Source organism: Ranitomeya variabilis, chromosome 4 (genome assembly GCF_051348905.1).
Source record: "Ranitomeya variabilis isolate aRanVar5 chromosome 4, aRanVar5.hap1, whole genome shotgun sequence".
NCBI classification, from domain to species: Eukaryota; Metazoa; Chordata; class Amphibia; order Anura; family Dendrobatidae; genus Ranitomeya; species Ranitomeya variabilis.
The window spans coordinates 37,156,898-37,175,889 of record NC_135235.1 but is presented as its reverse complement, the minus strand read 5'-3'; the positions used below and the strand labels follow the sequence as shown (position 1 = coordinate 37,175,889).

General features: G+C 46.8%; 1 protein-coding gene across 1 annotated transcript in view; it reads right to left on the bottom strand.

Moving 5' to 3' along the window:
* The window catches only part of ABCC2 (ATP binding cassette subfamily C member 2), a 59,363-nt gene that overhangs the window by 23,734 nt on the left and 16,637 nt on the right, over positions 1-18,992 (bottom strand). The window contains exons 8-14 of the mRNA XM_077258350.1: positions 17,658-17,827; positions 10,195-10,372; positions 9,761-10,015; positions 8,534-8,599; positions 8,291-8,428; positions 4,581-4,727; positions 3,288-3,372 (exon numbers count right to left, since the gene is read on the bottom strand). Of these exons, the coding sequence (XP_077114465.1) occupies positions 3,288-3,372; positions 4,581-4,727; positions 8,291-8,428; positions 8,534-8,599; positions 9,761-10,015; positions 10,195-10,372; positions 17,658-17,827 (1,039 nt within the window). The remainder of the gene's footprint in view (positions 1-3,287; positions 3,373-4,580; positions 4,728-8,290; positions 8,429-8,533; positions 8,600-9,760; positions 10,016-10,194; positions 10,373-17,657; positions 17,828-18,992) is intronic.

Genomic DNA, 18,992 nt, shown 5'->3' with positions numbered 1-18,992 from the left:
GGGAAAATTTTTAATAAACATTGCATTTTATTCATTAAAATCCTTGGAGTTTGTATGTGTATGAGTCCAGTGGGTGGTCCTATTCAGTGATTGACAGCAGTGATCAGCAAACATGTCCAGATCAGGTGTTACCCAAACATGCTCGGGTGCTAACAGAGTGTCTTCGGCATGCTCGAAAAATATGTTCGCGTCCCCGAACCAGCATGTCTCGCGGCTGTTAAGCAATCCCTGCATCTTGCGGCTAACAAACAGGCAATCCCTGCATGTGTTGAGGCTGTCGAACAGCCATGAGACATGCAGCCACCGGGACTCAAACATTTTCTTCGAGCACGCCAAAGACACTGGGGTTAGCACCCGAGCATGCTGAGATAACACCTTACCCGAGCAAGTCAACTCATCAATTGACAGTCTTCTCTCTATGACCATGCATGCAGAGATAGCTGTCAGTCACTAGTAGGACCGCCCACTGGACTCATGCAGAGAAGCACCAGAGATTTTAATGAATCAAATACAAGCTATACTGAATCTTACAGAAACCTATTTATGATTCTGCTCAGATTCGTTCATATGAGCATTGTGGTTTGTCTTGTTGAAGAGGTATGATCACCTCGAAATGCATTGACAAAACCGCAGCCATACCGCATCTGGTCTCCTATTGTATTTTGGATCTTATCAACTTGCATCTCCAAGTTTATATAATCCGATTTACACTTTTCTTTGTAATCCAGATAAGACCCTATTGCGCTATTTGTCTTTCCAGTTTTTCTACGTTACAGATAGTATAGCACAGAGAAGGAAGAGCGCATGACCTCGGGCGCGTTACAGCAGGCGACCTCACAATACTTGCAGTAACCCCACCCTATAGCATATCCTATCATAAAGGACTATAGTCACTAATGATTCACAGCCACTATAAAATCCCAAGCAGGAAATACTGCGGCCATTTTGTAGGAAAAGTGGGTAGGAGAGAAAACATCAGAGCTCAGTCAGAGACCTTGTGAAGAGAGGGAAATATTATGGAAAAAAAGAACAGAAATATTTAATTAAAATAAAATGATAGAGAGACAGGGATAGGAGTCAGTGACACTGTGCCAGGAAGGGAGTATCTTTTCACGTGGCACTCACTTTTTGCACCTGTCCAGTGTCATCTTTGGTCTCACCCAATATCGCTGTATTTTGTGCATCAAACTACTAACATGTAAAGGCCACCCCGCCATTTATTCTAGGTCAGTGTGTGACAATTTACTGACGCACTGCACTCAATAGCCAGTGCAGGTTCAAAGGGGCCTCATTTCTAAAATGCCCCCGTTATCTACCAGTAAGAATGTGAGCGTCTGTAGTGGTTATTATCCTTTTGCCCATGGTAATATACAGTCATGTCCAAAACTGTTGGCAACCTCAACTTAATATTTGGTTGTACACCCTTTGGAATAAATAACTGCAATCAGACACTTCCGATAACCATCAACAAGTTTCTTACACCTCTCTGGAATTTTGGAGCACTCTTTGTAGGCGTCTTCCCCAACAGCAATTTTAAGATCTCTCCACAGGTGTTCAATGGGACTTATATCCAGACTCATTGCTGCCACTTCAGAACTCCCCAGCGCTTTGTTTCCATCCATTTCTGAGTGCTTCTGGAAGTATGTTTGGGGTCATTGTTTTGCTGGAACCCATGACCTAGGACTCAAACGCAGCTTTCTGACACTGGGCACTACATTGCGACCCAAAATCCTTGGGTGATCTTCAGATTTCATGATGCCTTGCATACAATCAAGGCACACAGTGCCAGAGGCAGCAAAAGAACCTCTAAACATCTTTGAACCTCCACCATATTTGACTGTAGGTACTGTGTTCTTTTCTTTGTAGACCTCAAAAAGCTCTATATTGGTCTCATAGATTCACAAGACGCTTTCCCAGAAGGATTTTGGCTTACTCATGTACATCTTGGCAAACTGCAGTATTGCCTTTTAATGTTTCTGAGTCGGCAGTGGGGTCCTTCTGGGTCTCCAGCCATAGATTTTCATTTCATTCAAATGTAGATGGAGAGTTTGCGATTACACTGATGCACCCTGAGCCTCAGGACAGCTTGAATTTCTTTGGAACCACCATCTGGACTATCCCATGTTGCAACCTTTCATAAATTTTTCTCTGCCATCCACATCCAGGGAGATTAGCTACAGTGCATTGGGTTTTAAACTTCTAGATTATGCTGTGCATTGTGGTCAAAGAAACATCAGATCTCTGAAGATAGACTTGTAACCTTGAGATTGTTGATATTGTTCAACCATTTTAGTTCTCAAGTCCTCAGACAGTTCTCTTCTCCTCTTTCTGTTCTCCATGTTTTGTCTGGTACACACAGACACAAAGTGCAAAGGTTGAGTCAAATTCTCCCCTTTTTAACTGCTTTCAGGTGTGATTTTCATATTCCCCGCACCTGTTACTTGCCACAGGTAAGTTTGAGCGAGCATCACGTGCTTGAAACAAAGTTGTGTACCTACAATTTTGTCTAGCCCATTTTTGAGGTTTTGTGTGAAATGATGTCCAATTTGCTTTTTTCTCCTCTGTTTTTTTTGTGTAGTTCCAATACACACAAAGTAAATAAACGTGTAATAATTTTCTTAACGAAATACTTCATTTTCTAGAACAATTTCAAGGGTGCCAACACTTTCGACCATGACTGTAGGTTGAGGTCATTTGGACATTACTAAGGCTGTGTTTGCATTAAATAGCTCGAGGGGGATAGGATACAGTCCTAGGAGACCTCAGAGTGTTACACACATTTTTTGAGAACAAATTGAAGATTTGGAGTACTTTCGATTCATGATGAATTGAATTTTTTGGCTGATTGAGATTCTAAACATATTTCATGAATTTCTCTCATCTCAATTAATATAAAAACGTCGCTAAGTTCAATACAGTGGGCATTCTTTTGCAACCACTAGGTTGTAGTGATAAGTGAAGCAATTAGTAGGACCCTGGTTTTCTGTGGATCCTCGACGGGAACCCTATGAGCCTCCTCCAACCTACTGGCATCCCTGGCTCCTCTTTTGATTAGCCAGCCTGATGCGACATCATGTGTGTGTTATACTCAAAGATGGCAGGTCTACAAATCAGAAGAGGAACTAGGAATTCCATCAGGTAGGAAACGATTTGCAGGATTCCAATCTGACCCTGATGGACTACAGATGCGGTTGCTGTACCAGGATCCTCAGAACTGATTCGCTCATACTGAGGGACCATTATATACTTTACACCCTTATAATAGGGCATTGATGTTCAATTCTTACCAACATCAGGATCATTGGTGATGGCGGAGGTATCCAAGTCGCCCCCACCCAAGTATTTCTCCAGCCGGGCAGAAGATACATTAGTCTGGAAAGAATTCGAGAATTAGACAAGTCCTAGTTGTACATAGGTACAGTATATAGCATATATATGAACAGAATTCATTGTCTTTCCCCCATCTCACGCAAATCCCCCAACGAACCTATCCATTACTGTAAATGGCTGCCCACTCTCCCCAGTCCCACAAGCTCGCTGTCTCGGGGTAATCCTTGACGCTGATCTCTCCTTCAACCCACATATCCAAGTCCTTTCCACTTCCTGCCGCCTTCAACTCAAAAATATTTCACGGATCCGTACATTCCTAAACCAAGAATCTGCAAAAACCCTAGTCCATGCCCTCATCATCTCCAGCCTCGACTACTGCAACCTCCTGCTCTGTGGTCTCCCCTCTAACACTCTCGCACCTCTCCAATCTATTCTAAACTCTGCTGCCCGACTAATCTACCTGTCCCTCCGCTATTCCCCAGCTTCTCCCCTCTGTCAATCCCTTCACTGGCTCCCCATTGCCCAGAGACTCCAGTACAAAACCCTAACCATGACATACAAGGCCATCCACAACCTGTCTCCTCCATACATCTGTGGCCTCGTCTCCCGGTACTTACCTACACGCAACCTCCGATCCTCACAAGATCTCCTTCTCTACTCCCCTCTTATCTCCTCTTCCCACAATCGTATACAAGATTTCTCTCGCGTATCACCCCTACTCTGGAACTCTCTACCACAACACATCAGACTCTCACCTACCATCGAAACCTTCAAAAAGAATCTGAAGACTCACCTCTTCCGACAAGCCTACAACCTGCAGTAACCACCGATCAACCAAACCGCTGCATGACCAGCTCTACCCTCACCTACTGTATTCTCACCCATCCCTCGTAGATTGTGAGCCCTCGCGGGCAGGGTCCTCTCTCCTACTGTACCAGTTGTGACTTGTATTGTTCAAGATTATTGTACCTGTTTTTATTATGTATACCCCTCCTCACATGTAAAGCGCCATGGAATAAATGGCGCTATAATAATAAAGAATAATAATAATAATATATATATATATATGTATAGTGTCAGTAAGGATGACATTGCACCCCGATAGTCAGAAGCGATCGGAAGGTTTGAGCAGAGCCCAGGAGCCTGCGGCCAGGGTGGTGCCCCTCAGTAACAAGTACAGAGGGTCCGCTAGTAACTATTACGGCCTCACCCATATTCTGTACATAGACGTATATAGATCTTATACACACCTGCACCATATTAGAGATCAGCATAGGCAGCATGGTGAGGGGGAAGCGTAGGATATTAAACAGAGAGATGGATGTGAAGGCTTTCTCTGCAGTCAGTACATTGGATGGTTGAACCACAACATACACAGCGAAACTTGCAACAGATACCTGGAAAAATAGGTAACACAATGAATATAGAGGACGCCGCTGTTTTATATACAGGACAGATTTATCCATACCTCCCAACTTTTGAAGATGGGAAAGAGGGACAAAGTTTGCGGCGCGCTTTGCGCGCCGCGGCAAATTTTAGGCCACGCCTCTGACCACACCCATTCATAATTAGTCACACCCATATCCACATCCCAACCACACCCATTTAGCACTGCCGATCACACTGTTTCATATACAATAATTATAAACAAAAAAATATGGCCACACAGTGCCCCATACTGTATAATGGCCACACATGATGCTCCATACTGTATAATGAACACACATGACGCTCCATACTGTATAATGGCCACACATGATGCTCCATACTGTATAATGAACACACATGATGCTCCATACTGTATGACCGCACATGATGCTCCATACTGTATAATGACCGCACATGATGCTCCATACTGTATAATGACCCCACATGATGCTCCATACTGTATAATGGCCGCACATGATGCTCCATACTGTATAATGAACACACATGATGCTCCATACTGTATGACCGCAAATGATGCTCCATACTGTATAATGACCGCACATGATGCTCCAGACTGTATAATGACCGCACATGATGCTCCATACTGTATAATGACCCCACATGATGCTCCATACTGTATAATGACCGCACATGATGCTCCATACTGTATAATGACCGCACATGATGCTCCATACTGTATGACCGCAAATGATGCTCCATACTGTATAATGACCGCACATGATGCTCCAGACTGTATAATGACCGCACATGATGCTCCAGACTGTATAATGACCGCACATGATGCTCCAGACTGTATAATGACCGCACATGATGCTCCAGACTGTATAATGACCGCACATGATGCTCCAGACTGTATAATGACCGCACATGATGCTCCAGACTGTATAATGACCGCACATGATGCTCCATACTGTATAATGGCCGCACATGATGCTCCATACTGTATAATGGCCACACATGATGCTCCATACTGTATAATGGCCGCACATGATGCTCCATACTGTATAATGGCCACACATGATGCTCCATACTGTATAATGACCGCACATGATGCTCCATACTGTATAATGACCGCACATGATGCTCCATACTGTACAATGACCGCACATGATGCTCCATATTGTATAATGACCGCACATGATGCTCCATACTGTATAATGACCGCACATGATGCTCCATACTGTATAATGGCCACACATAATGCTCCATACTGTATAATGACCGCACATGATGCTCCATACTGTATAATGACCGCACATGATGCTCCATATTGTATAATGACCACACATGATGCTCCATACTGTATAATGACATACAGGCACGCAGCTCACACACAGGCACACAGCTCACACGCACGCAGCTCACAAACACATGCAGCTTTGACACAAATGCATCACACACGCAGCCATCACACACACACGCAGCCATCACACACACACACACGCAGCCATCACACACACACACACGCAGCCATCACACACACACACGCAGCCATCACACACACACACACACGCAGCCATCACACACACATGCAGCCATCACACACACACGCAGACATCACACACGCAGCCATCACACACACACACGCAGCCATCACACACACACACGCAGCCATCACACACACACGCAGCCATCACACACACACACGCAGCCATCACACACACACACACGCAGCCATCACACACACACACACGCAGCCATCACACACACACAGCCATCATCACACACACACACGCAGCCATCACACACACGCAGCCATCACACACACACACACGCAGCCATCACACACACACAGCCATCACACACACACACCCAGCCATCATCACACACACACACACGCAGCCATCACACACATCACACACACACAATCTCCTCTGTGATGCAGGGGCGGCTGATGTCCATGTGCAGCTCTCTGCTGAAGTCTTCAGTCTCCTGCTCACAGCTCTGCACTATCCCGGCACCTCCCCCGTCTCTCCTTCTCTGCCGGGATAGCAGCTAAGAGCAGAAGCCGGAGCTCCGTGCACACACAGCCAGAGGTAGTGAATCGCTGACCTTTCTTCTTGATTGCTGCAGGCTCTCTCCTTCAGCGTGGCAGCGCCGCACAGGGGGCGGGAGGGGGGGGGGGGTGTTGCGCGGGCGGTCAGGAGGCAGCTTTTATATAAAAAAAAAAAAAAACAGGCTCTCTCTACGTCCCGGAAGTGGGCGGGGCTTCACCGGCGGCCGCAAATTCGGGATTTTAAATGCCCGAAGCGGGACAGCGGGACCCCGGTGCCAAAGCGGGACTGTCCCGCTGAAATCGGGACGGTTGGGAGGTATGGATTTATCAAAACCATCCAAAAGTAAAATTGTCCTGATTGCCGATAACAACCAATCAGAGCTCAGCTTTCATTTCTTACACTGCTCCAGTAAAATGAATGCTGCGCTGTGATTGGTTGCTATGGGCAACCAAGAGAGTTTGGATTTTAGAAAGATCTGATAAATCTGCTTTAATTGGTTCGTCGTTTACACGTTTGTCAGGGTGCCCGAGTATAGAGCAGGCTCGGGAGGCGAACTCCGGTTTAACCATTTAGATGATGGATTTGGTTGAAAAATGCACACATGTATTAGCCTCCATTGTTCCCCCAATGGGATGCTGATGGGCTGACTTCTCTACTGAAGGTCCCCCTTAGCTGCCATATTGGGCCTCCTATATCCTATAAAGCCAAGACTGTGCATTGCGGTATATTGTACAGTCCTTCAAATGATCAACAGAAAAATAAAAAAAAAGGAAGAGTCTCAAAACAGTGTTACAAACTTTTTTTTTTTTGTTGCAAAATTAAGTTTTTAATATACTAAAATAATTTTAAAAAACCCAATTTGGTATCTATGTAGTCGTACTGCCATGAAGAATGAAGAATCATACAGCCAGGTCTTGTTTACTGCAAAATAAAGACGGTAAAAAAGAAACCCCCCCAAAAAAAATGTTGGTGCAATTTTTGTCCACTATTTTGAATTTAAAAAAAAAAAAATTATATTTTACATTATATTGTAAAATGAATGGTGTTAATCTGCACTATAATTCCTTTAGCAAAAAAAACAAGCCCTCATACTTTTTTGTCAATGGAAAATAATGGATCTTTGAAGAAGGGAAGGTAAAAGCTAAAGCACATGAAGGAAAAGATGGCCGGTCCTGAAGGGGTTAATTAGAAAAGAAATTGGAAAAAATATCAAAAACTGTGGCAAAGAAAAAATTGTGGAATTGTCCATAGCAACAGGAATCTGACTGGTTGCTATGGGCATTTTTCTTTGGATAAGTTTTTAGATCTACTACTCATTTATCAAAAATATCCTTTTTGCCCACTGCAACCAATCAGGGCTAAGCTTTAGTTTCCGAAACTGCTTTGTAAAAATGAAAGCTGAGCTCTGATTGGTTGCTATGGACAAGTTTTGATGAACGAGGCCTAAAAGGCCTAGAAAATACGACTCTTGGCGATGATATGGCGCGTGTGACAGGGGAGGGCCTGGTTCTTACCAGGAATGGGGCGCAGGTGAAAACGAACAGGGACACGGAGAACAGATAAGCGAAGTGTAACATGTCCTTCAACTCCTTCTCACGAATTCCCTGCACCTGTTTCTCAAACGAAGGTTCCCACGCGTACAACTTCAAGATCTAGAACAAAAAGACGTGACGTAAAAATAAATAAACATGGCCGCCGTGACGGAGGAGAGCAAATACAGACACAAAGCAGCTAAGCCGGATACTAGGAATCCTCACTTTTATGCCGTTCAGAATTTCGTTCATTATTTTCAGCCGTTTATCTTTGTTTTTCATGTTTTTCATCTGCAAAATATAACAGCGTACATTGACTTCATGTGTAAGCAGAGCAGCCATGATTGAACCTAGCATTGGTCCCATCCTCACAGAAAGAACAAGTGTAGCCCTCCCATAACAGGACAGCCACAGTGTCCCCATAACAGGTCAACCACAGTGTCCCCATAACAGGGCAGCCACAGTGTCCCCATAATAGGACTGCCACTGTGTCCCCATAACAGGACAGCCACAGTGTCCCCATAACAGGTCAACCACAGTGTCCCCATAACAGGGCAGCCACAGTGTCCCCATAACAGGGCAGCCACAGTGTCCCCATAATAGGACTGCCACAGGGTCGCCATAACAGGACCGCCACAGTGTGAACATAACAGGACAGCCACTGTGTCCCCATAACAGGACAGCCACAGTGTCCCCATAACAAGACCGCCACAGTGTAAACATAACAGGGCAGCTACTGTGTCCCCATAACAGGACAGCCACATCCCCAAAACAGGACAGGTACAGTGTCCCCATAACAGGACCGCCACAGTGTAAACATAACAGGGCAGCTACTGTGTCCCCATAACAGGACAGCCACATCCCCAAAACAGGACAGGTACAGTGTCCCCATAACAGGACAGCCACAGCATCCCCATAACAGGACAGCCACAGCATCCCCATTACAGGACAGCCACAATGTGCCCATAACAGGACAGCCACAGGGTCCCCATAACAGTAGCAGGTAGTGTCACTAAACCACTAGTAATAACATTACCCCACAAAGTAGTGACAGCAGCAATGCAGCCTTCCAATGTGCTATGCCCCCTTTTAAAGTGCCAGACACAGTGCCCCTTCTCTTATATGGGAGACATATTTGGGATTTTATTTTCTGCATGTGAACATTAACTTCCAGGAAGCAGGAGCAGATGCCAGTCTTTGCAGCCATAAATTAACCATTAGTGAAATTGGGCAATCCCCAAGGAAAACCTTCACTTCTGAAGTCTGGCGGCGCCAGTATATACCGGGACTTTGAGCTTGCATGACATAGGACCTGCAACATTAGCAAACGTTGGAGTAGGCCAATTTGAAGGTCATGGTTCCCTTCTACAGGGTAACTTTTTTGTGCATCAGTTGCAAGTCTGGATTTTGCACCATTTTTCCCCTGTTTCTGGCAGCAGCTGGGGGTCTCACCTGGAAAGACTTTGATTTAGTAGCTAGGATGGCATTGATTGGTATCAAGAGGAGCATTACTCCAAACCCTGCCATGACTGATGGTCCCAGCTCTTCCCACAGGAATACGATAGAGATAGCGATCTGCAGCGGCGACGACCAAATGAGATGAATGAAATTTGTCAGATCCATGAATTTCTGTGCATCCGCAGACATCAGGTTGACGGTCTCCCCCACTGTTGATTCCTTACGGGTGGCATTCGAGACAGTCAAAGCCTAAAGGGATTAAAAAAAAATGTTTTACACCAAGATTTCCATATGGGTACTATTACAAATGCTGTCAGAGCGGAAACAGAAGAAATGCAGCTATAGACCGTTTTATGCCATCTAGGGTTGCCGCTCAGCGACCGCTATTATTGGCATCAGATTTTAGAATGTTGGCAATGTATACTCACTTTTTTGTACACCGCCGCTGTCAGTGTTGTACGGACCCTCATTCCCAAAACGAAGCAACCCTGAAAATACTGCTGCAGACACAAGGACTGGATTAACGCTGTCACGAGCAGCAAGATGGCATAAAAAAATCCCTTCCATTGATACTCATTAGGGTTGGATGTGAACGAGACCATCAGTCTGCAAATCAACGACAGGATATTTTACACAACATGAACATTAAAGGACTATGTGGGTATGTGCACACGTTCAGGATTTCTTGCAGAAATTTCCTGACAAAAACTGGACATTTCTGCCAGAAATCTGCATGCGGTTTTTTTTGCGTTTTTATGCGTTTTTTTACGCGTTTTTTGTGCGGTTTTTTAGCATTTTTTTCCCAATGCATTAAATAGCGGTAAAAATGTGAAAAATCCGCAAAATTAATGAACATGCTGCTTTTTTTACCGCGATGCGTTTTTTTCGCGGAAAAAACGCATCATGTGCACAAAAATTGCAGAATGCATTCTAATTGATAGGATGCATATGTATGCGGTTTTTATGTGTTTTTATCGCGAAAAAAATGCGAAAAATCCTGAACGTGTGCACATACCCTCAGACCGACAGTTTATTCTACCACTATTGGATCTTGGAGGGTCTGGCTCCTGGCCCCCCATACTTTCCCGATCCCTTATATTGATTACTAGCTAGAGTCTTAAAAAATCCTGTAAGCAGTATAATTCCAGAAAAAAAATTCTCAGCAAGTACAGAGTCTCCAGCAATTCCTTAATATATTATTATTGTTGGAATCACTCTGTTGGGGGCCATTTTAATTGCAAAAAGAAAGCTGCTGTAGATTTAAAGGGAACCCGTCAGCCTGGAAATGCAGTGCAATCTGCCAGCATGAGGTTATAGAGCAGGAAAAGCTGAACAGATTGATATATAGTTTTCTTGGAAAAGACGCAGCATAACTTGTATTTTACGCAATGAAATCCCTGCTTTTTCTGTGCTCTGAGGTCCAGTGGGTGGAACTAATCAGTGATTGATTGCTTTTCCTGTGTGAGCATACAGATATGGCTGTCAATCACTGATTAGTACTGCCCACTGGACTCAGAGCACAGAAAGAGAAGGGATTTCATTGCGTAAAATACAAGTTATGCTGTGTTTTTTCCCACAAAACTTTATATTATTCTGTTCAGCTCCTACTGCTCTATAACATGCAGCTGACAGATAGATACGGATTTCGTACCTGACAAGTGCCCTTTAAAGAGGTTGTCCATGGTTAGAGAAAAAGAGTCTGCTGATTTTAAAGGAAGAGGACCACCCTTATCCATGGGTTATCCTTGGTATTGCCGTTTAGCCTGATACCTGATATTTGTGTACTCACCATAAAATCCTTTTCTCCGAGCCAATCATTGGGGGACACAGGACCATGGGTGTTATGCTGCTGCCACTAGGAGGACACTAAGCAAATACAGAAAGAATAGCTCCTCCCCTGCAGTATACACCCTCCTGCTGGCTCTAAGTGAACCAGTTCGGTAACCAAGCAGTAGGAGCTTAACATTTAACAAGGATGAACTATGTCAAAACCAAGTCAACACAGACAAATCAAAGCCAATAGGCTAACAGGGTGGGTGCTGTGTCCCCAATGATTGGCTCGGAGAAAAGGATTTTAAGGTGAGTACACAAAAATCTCCTTTTCTCCTACGCCTCATTGGGGGGACACAGGACCATGGGACGTCCTAAAGCAGTCCCTGGGTGGGAAACAATCAACTGGAATTGCTCCTTGTACCAAGAAGTTACAGATGCGGCACTGCCGCCTGCAAAATGTGTCTGCCGACAGTCGCATCTGCCGAGGCCTGAGAGTGAATATGGTAATGTTTTGTAAAAGTATGCAGGCTGGACCAAGTCGCAGCTTTGCAAACTTTTGCTGCGGAGGCTTGGTGCTGGATGGCCCAAGATGTACCCACTGACCGAGTGGAGTGAGCCTTAATCCCTGCTGGGACAGGAAGATCTCTGACTCAGTAGGACTCCTGAATAGCCGAACGAATCCATTTGGCTATTGTCGCCTTGGAAGTGGGAAACCCTTTCCTTGGTCCTTCCGGGAGCACGAACAGGGCATCTGACCTGCGGAAAGACGCTGTCCGCGAGACGCATCTCCTAAGAGCTCTCACTAAATCCAGTGTGTGTAGGGCCTTCTCGATGCGATGTACTGGTGCCGGACAGAGTGATGGTAAAACAATGTCCTCATTGAGATGAAAAGAGGAGACAACTTTCGGTAGAAAAGACGAGGATGTTCTCAACACCACCTTATCTTGATGAAAATTCAGGAACGGAACTTGAGAAGACAAAGCTACCAGCTCGAAGACTCGTCTAATAGAGGTGACCGCAACTAGGATAGCAACTTTCCATGAAAGAAAAGACAAGGAAACCTCCTGTAGAGGTTCGAAAGGAGCCTGTTGCAAAACTCCGAGGACTAGATTAAGGTCCCATGGTTCCAACGGCATCCTATAGGGCGGCACCCTATGGGAGACTCCCTGAATTAACGTCTTCACTTGTAATCTGTTGGCAATCCTGCGTTGGAACAGAACGGACAGGGCTGAAATCTGGTCCTTGAGAGAACTAAGGGCGAAACCTAAGTCCAAACCCGTTTGTAAAAATTTGAGGATGGCAGGGATGGAAAATTCAAGAGGAGAACGTCCCCGGTTGTTGCACCAGGAAAGGAAGGTTTTCCAAGTGCGATGATAAATGCACATAAACATAGGCTTTCTAGCGCTGATCATGGTAGAGATTACTTCCGGAGAGAAACCTGCCTGGGTTAGAACCCAGGACTCAACGGCCATGCCATCAAACACAGGGCCTTGGAGTTCTGGTGGTAAATGGGGCCCTGTGATAGCAGCTCTGCGCGATTCGGTAATCGTCAGGGAACATCGGCGACTAGTTGAACTAGTCCCGCGTACCAAGCTCAGCGCGGCCAATCTGGTGCAATCAGGATTCCCGGTACCCTCTCCACTCTGATCTTCTTGATGACTTTCGGCAGTAAAGGAAGCGGGGGAAATATGTACGGAACCCGAAAATGATGCCACGGGAGTACGAGAGCATCAGCCCCAATGGCTGCCGGATCGTGGGACCGAGCTATGAAGTCGGGAATTTTGGAATTTAGCCATGAGGCCATTAGATCCACATCCGGAATTCCCCAATGACAGCAGATCTGGTGGAAGATCTCCGGATGGAGAGACCACTGCCCGGAGTCGAGACCTTGACGACTGAAGAAATCTGCCTCCCAATTGTCCACTCCTGGGATGTGAACCGCAGAAATCATTGAGCGTTTTTTCTCGGCCCATCGAGGATGTGGCCTACCTCGGTCATGGCTGTCTTGCTGCGGGTTCCCCCTTGGCGGTTGATGTATGCCACTGCAGCGGCGTTGTCGGACTGAATCCTGATTGGGTGACTCGCCAGCAAGGGATGGAATTGGAGAGGCGCCAACCTGATTGCCCAAATTTCCAAGATGTTGATCGGAAGGCGTGATTCCTGGGGGGACCAGCGGCCCTGAGCGGTGTGATGAAGGAACACCGCTCCCCAACCTAGAAGACTGGCATCTGTTGTCAGAACTAACCAATGTACTGGAAAAAAGGACTTCCCTCGATTCAGGGAGGCTTTCAATGTCCACCACCTGCGAGACTGTCTGACTCGCTGGGGAAGAAGGAACTGATGATCGAGGGAGAACAGGTTCCTGTCCCAAACAGCCAGGAGGGCATGCTGTAGGGGATGGAGGTGTAATTGAGCAAATGGAACCGCCTCCATAGCTGCTACCATCCTGCCGAGAACTCTCATACGCGCAGAGAGTGAGTGCGAGGCTGAGAGAGCTTCTGAGCTTCTCGCTGTAAGACTGAAATCTTTTCCGGGGGAAGAAGAACCAACCCCCGGGATGAGTCAAGTATCATTCCTAGAAAGGAAATCCGCTGAGCCGGTACTGGGGAAGATTTTTTGAAGTTTATCTTCCAACCCAGGCGAGAAAGTATCTATTGTGATGTTGACAGCCTCCTTGCAGGTGCGGAAAGAGGGGCCTTTGATGAAGATATCGTCTAGATACGATAGCACCACCACGCCTCAGGTGTGAAGGATGGCCATGGCGGCCACCATGACCTTGGTGAATACCCTGGGAGCGGTGGCAAGGCCGAAGGGCAGAGCAACGAATTGAAAGTGATCTTCCTGAACTGCAAAGCGAAGAAACCTTTGGTGAGAAGGTAAAATAGGAATGTGGAGGTACGCGTCCTGGATGTCTATAGACGCCAGGAACTCGCCTTTTTCCATGGAGGCGATGACAGAACGAAGCGATTCCATCCGGAACCGTTGCGCCCTGATGAATTTGTTCAGCAGTTTTAGGTCCAGTATGGGCTGTACTGTACCATCCTTCTTTGGAACAATGAAGAGGTTTGAATAAAAACCTTGAAACCTTTCGCTTTGAGGGATAATAACTCCGTCTTTTCTCAGAGAGCTTACAGCTTGGAAGAACTGTGATGCTTTTGCCCTGGGAGGAGAAGACAGGAAAAACCGATTTGGTGGAAGAGAGGAGAATTCTATCTTGTATCCAGAGGACACTAGGTCGCGGACCCATTCGTCGTGAACGACCGAGAGCCACGCGTCGATGAAGAAAAGCAGGCGGCCGCCTACTTTGAGGGTGTCCTCCGGATACCGCAGGATTCATTGTGTGGGAGACCTGCCCGGTCTGGACCCCCTGGATCCTGACTGCCTAGGCCTGCCTCTCCATGAAGGGTTAGGTTTGTAAGAGGTATGGGGACCTCTATCCCTACGTTGTGCCCGGCCGGGTCCGGAAGATGTGGAAGCAGAGGACCAATTTGAGTTGAAACGAAAAAAATCGGAACCGAGCCTGCTGCTGCTGGTTCTGACAGGGCCGAAAGGGTCTCTGTTGTGGAAGAAATTTACTCTTCCCTCCAGTGGCATTGGAAATTAATTGGTCGAGCTTTTCGCCAAAAAGGCGACCGCTCTGATATGGAAGAGAAGTCAATGACTTTTTGGAAGCAGAATCCGCACGCCAGTCCCTGAGCCATAAGGACCTCCGGATGGTGATGGCGTTTGCGCTGCTTGAGAAGCACAGTTAGCAGCATCTAGGGACGCAGTCACTATAAAAACTCCAGCTCTGGCTATCTGAATAGCGAGGTCTGCTATCTCGGGGGGAAGATTGGTATCCAGCACTGCTGAAGACAAGACCTCAGCCCAGTGTGTCATAGCCTTAGCCACCCACGTAGCGGCAAAAGATGGGAAGAGTGCGGCTGCTGAGGCTTCAAATGCTGAACGCGCCACATTGTCGATCTGACGATCGGTTTGGTTTTTAATCGAGGCGCCCTCCAAAGAGGATAAAACAGATTTAGTAGCCAGGCGCAATACCGGAGGATCAACCGGGGGAAACTGCGACCAATCCCTTCTTAGATCCTGGGCAAAGGGATATTTTGACTCCATGGGCTTCTGCCCTGTGAATCGTTTATCTGGACGGATCCTGTGAGATTCAACGATTTCCTTAAATTCGTGATGAGTGGCGAACACTCTATGAGCTCGCTTGGTCCTCTTAAAGGACACGGCATCATCCGTTTTAGATAAAGGTTCCTCATCAAGCTTCAAAGCCTTATTCATTGACTCAGAGAGTTGAGAATCTCCTGTTCGTGATGAAATTCCTGATCTAGGGACGTATCAGAATTGTCCTCTGAAACAGGTTCTCTACTAGCCCCAATGGAAGGGGAGCGAGAAATGGAGCTCTCAGAACCCGAATCCCTGTGATCGTCTGGGGATATGGCATGAGTCCTTTTTCTGGAAGAGCGAGAGCTCCTTGGCAAGGTACGACCCCTGGAGTACGAGGGGTTCTGACAATCGGAAGCGTTGTCCGAAATAGTGCCCTGGTTAGAGGACGGGTCTCGGAATGAGTAACACTTTTGCCAGGGATGCCATAGACCGGGTAAGGGAGGTAGCCCACTCAGGGGGACTAGGCTCACTGGGTTCGGTATCAGTAACAGGTGGTCCCTGAGCAGTCACCGGTTCACAAGCTGTGCATAATGCAGTACTGTGACCCCGGGGTAATGACACCTTACAAGAGGTACATGCAGCGAAGAACACAGCGTGGGTTTTCCCAGACTTTTTGAGAGGCTTTGATTGAGACATAGCGTAGCCTTGAGGAGAGCGCTTACTAGCAGGTGAAGGGTTAAGCTATGTGTCTGCAGGTTACCCAGGTCCTGTGTCTTGAGTCCCCAGGGGAGGTCCGCAGTGTATGCCCAGAAATCGCTAGTCCTGAAGGCTGTGATTCAAAAGGCTGGAGCAGCGCTGAGCATCAGCCCTGTGGGTGTCCCAAGATGGCCGCCGAGATCAGTGAGAGCGCTTCTCAGGGAACGAGAAGCGCCAGAAAAGAGTAGTCAGCAGTAGCTGCCAGTGGGTGTGGCCAAAACTCCGGCCTGTATGAAGGGGAAAAGCCGGGGGCTAAATTTTAAACCTGCGGTTGCGGCCTGTAGTGCCGCGACCGTTATTAGCGCCATACTTAAGCCACGCTCCATCATTGAATTGCGGCACTGCGGAACACCCACAGACGCGGGCTTTAAAGTGTGGACCTTCCATACCCCGGGGACCAGGACCCCCCAGCGCCTCGGCCCCCGCAGTGTACTCACGGTAGATGCGGTGGGCCGGTGCTCAATTCACCGTCGCCATAGTCAGGGAGGGGGTGGAGAGCTTCTGCCGCCATGTGTCATCCGCTATATCAGTGGTGATGCAGTGGGGGCTGCACGGATGCCATACGTATTATGTCCGGGTATGCACCTGGCTCCAGAAGAGGTAGATGGAGGCCTACTCCATGTGGTCGCCTGCTATGGAGGGGGGGAGATCGGAACACGAAGGAACCGTCGCCCGTAATATGAGCTCAGGGCTGGCATCCAACGTTGCAGGAAAGGATACGGGAGGGACGCTCCACGTACTTGCCTGTTGATGATTCGCCCCCATTCGCTCCGTTAAGGGAAAAAATAGAATAAAAAGTAAAAAACTAAAATAAAAACGTTGGGGTCTGAAAGTGCCTCCTACAGACACTAAGCAAGAACTGGTTCAATTGGAGCCAGCAGGAGGGTGTATACTGCAGGGGAGGAGCTGAGAGCCAGCAGGAGGGTGTATACTGCAGGGGAGGAGCTGAGAGCCAGCAGGAGGGTGTATACTGCAGGGGAGGAGCTGAGAGCCAGCAGGAGGGTGTATACTGCAGGGGAGGAGCTGAGAGCCAGCAGGAGGGTGTATACTGCAGGGGAGGAGCTATTCTTTCTGTATTACTTAGTGTCCTCCTAGTGGCAGCAGCATAACACCCATGGTCCTGTGTCCCCCAATGAGGCATAGGAGAAAAGAGTTTTGCTGTTCTTAGGAAAAAATTAGACCCCAGTTTTCTTCACAGCCCCTTTAAATATTTCTGTGGCTGTTAGTAATGGTGGAATAGGGAAATAAATCTTACTTTAAGACTTGGGGGCTGACGAATACCAGGAGGTCATGAATGAGTTTGAAGAAAGCTGACTTTAGGAGGATATTAGAGAATGCTTTAATCAGGGTCTTCAATAGCCAGGACTTGGGGTAATCCTTAGACGTTCCAGATATGGATTCTTTCTTTTCTTTCTTCTTTTCTTCCTAGAAAGGAACAAGGAGTAAAATTAAGATAATGAAGCAGGAATCTAAAATTTAGGGGATTATTTAGAATTAGAAACGATATGCCTCTTTTACCCCCTAAACAGCACCACACATGTTCAGAGGTTGTGTTTGGTATTGCAGTTGAGCCTGTTATGATCCGGTGACCCTGGAGTAGCATGAGACTTTCTCTGGAGTAGGTGGTACCTGTACTGACCGCAAACCCTAAACTGACACCGCAACTAGAAGTAGCCGTGGGGTGTACCTAACACGTCCTAGACAACTCGACACAGCCGGAGGACTAAATACCCCTATAGATGGAAATGGGAATTCTATCTTGCCTCAGAGCAGAACCCCAAAGGATAGGCAGCCCCCCACAAATATTGACTGTGAGTATAAGAGGAAAGACACACGCAGGCAGAAAACATGTTTTAGCAAAAGAGGCACTTCTAGCTAAATAGAAAAGGATAGGACAGAATTCTAAGCGGTCAGTATTAAAACCCTAAAAATATCCACAGCAGATAATACAAATATCCTACATCTAACTAAAGACATAGAATGTATATCTGCATCTCCAGAGAATCCAGCATGACTGAAAAATCCAAACAAAGTCAAAGCTGGACAAAAACACAATGAATTGCACTGAATTGTAAAGCACACTGCATGTGTGCTACAGAGACAAAAAAACCAGACACTTATCTTTAGCTAAATTGACAGCAGGGCATGAGGAGCCAGACAGAGATGCAATCCCTCCAAGAACAATGGACAACTGGCAGGGACTCATGGATCCTGCACACCTAAATACCTAGTAGAGCTGCAATCAGCAGAAACACCTGCCCTGGATTACAACCCAGAGACAACTGCACTACCACCAACAACCACCGGAGGGAGCCCAAGAGCAGAATTCACAACACTACACCCCCTTGAAGAGGGGTCACCGAACCCTTACCAGAGCCCCCAGGCCGATCAGGAAGAGCCATATGAAAGGCACGGACCAAATCAGCAGCATGGACATCAGAGGCAAAAACCCAAGAGTTATCCTCCTGGCCATAACCCTTCCATTTGACAAGGTACTGAAGCTTCCGCCTCGAAAAACGAGAATCCAAAATCTTCTCAACCACATACTCCAACTCCCCATCAACCAACACAGGGGCAGGAGGATCAACAG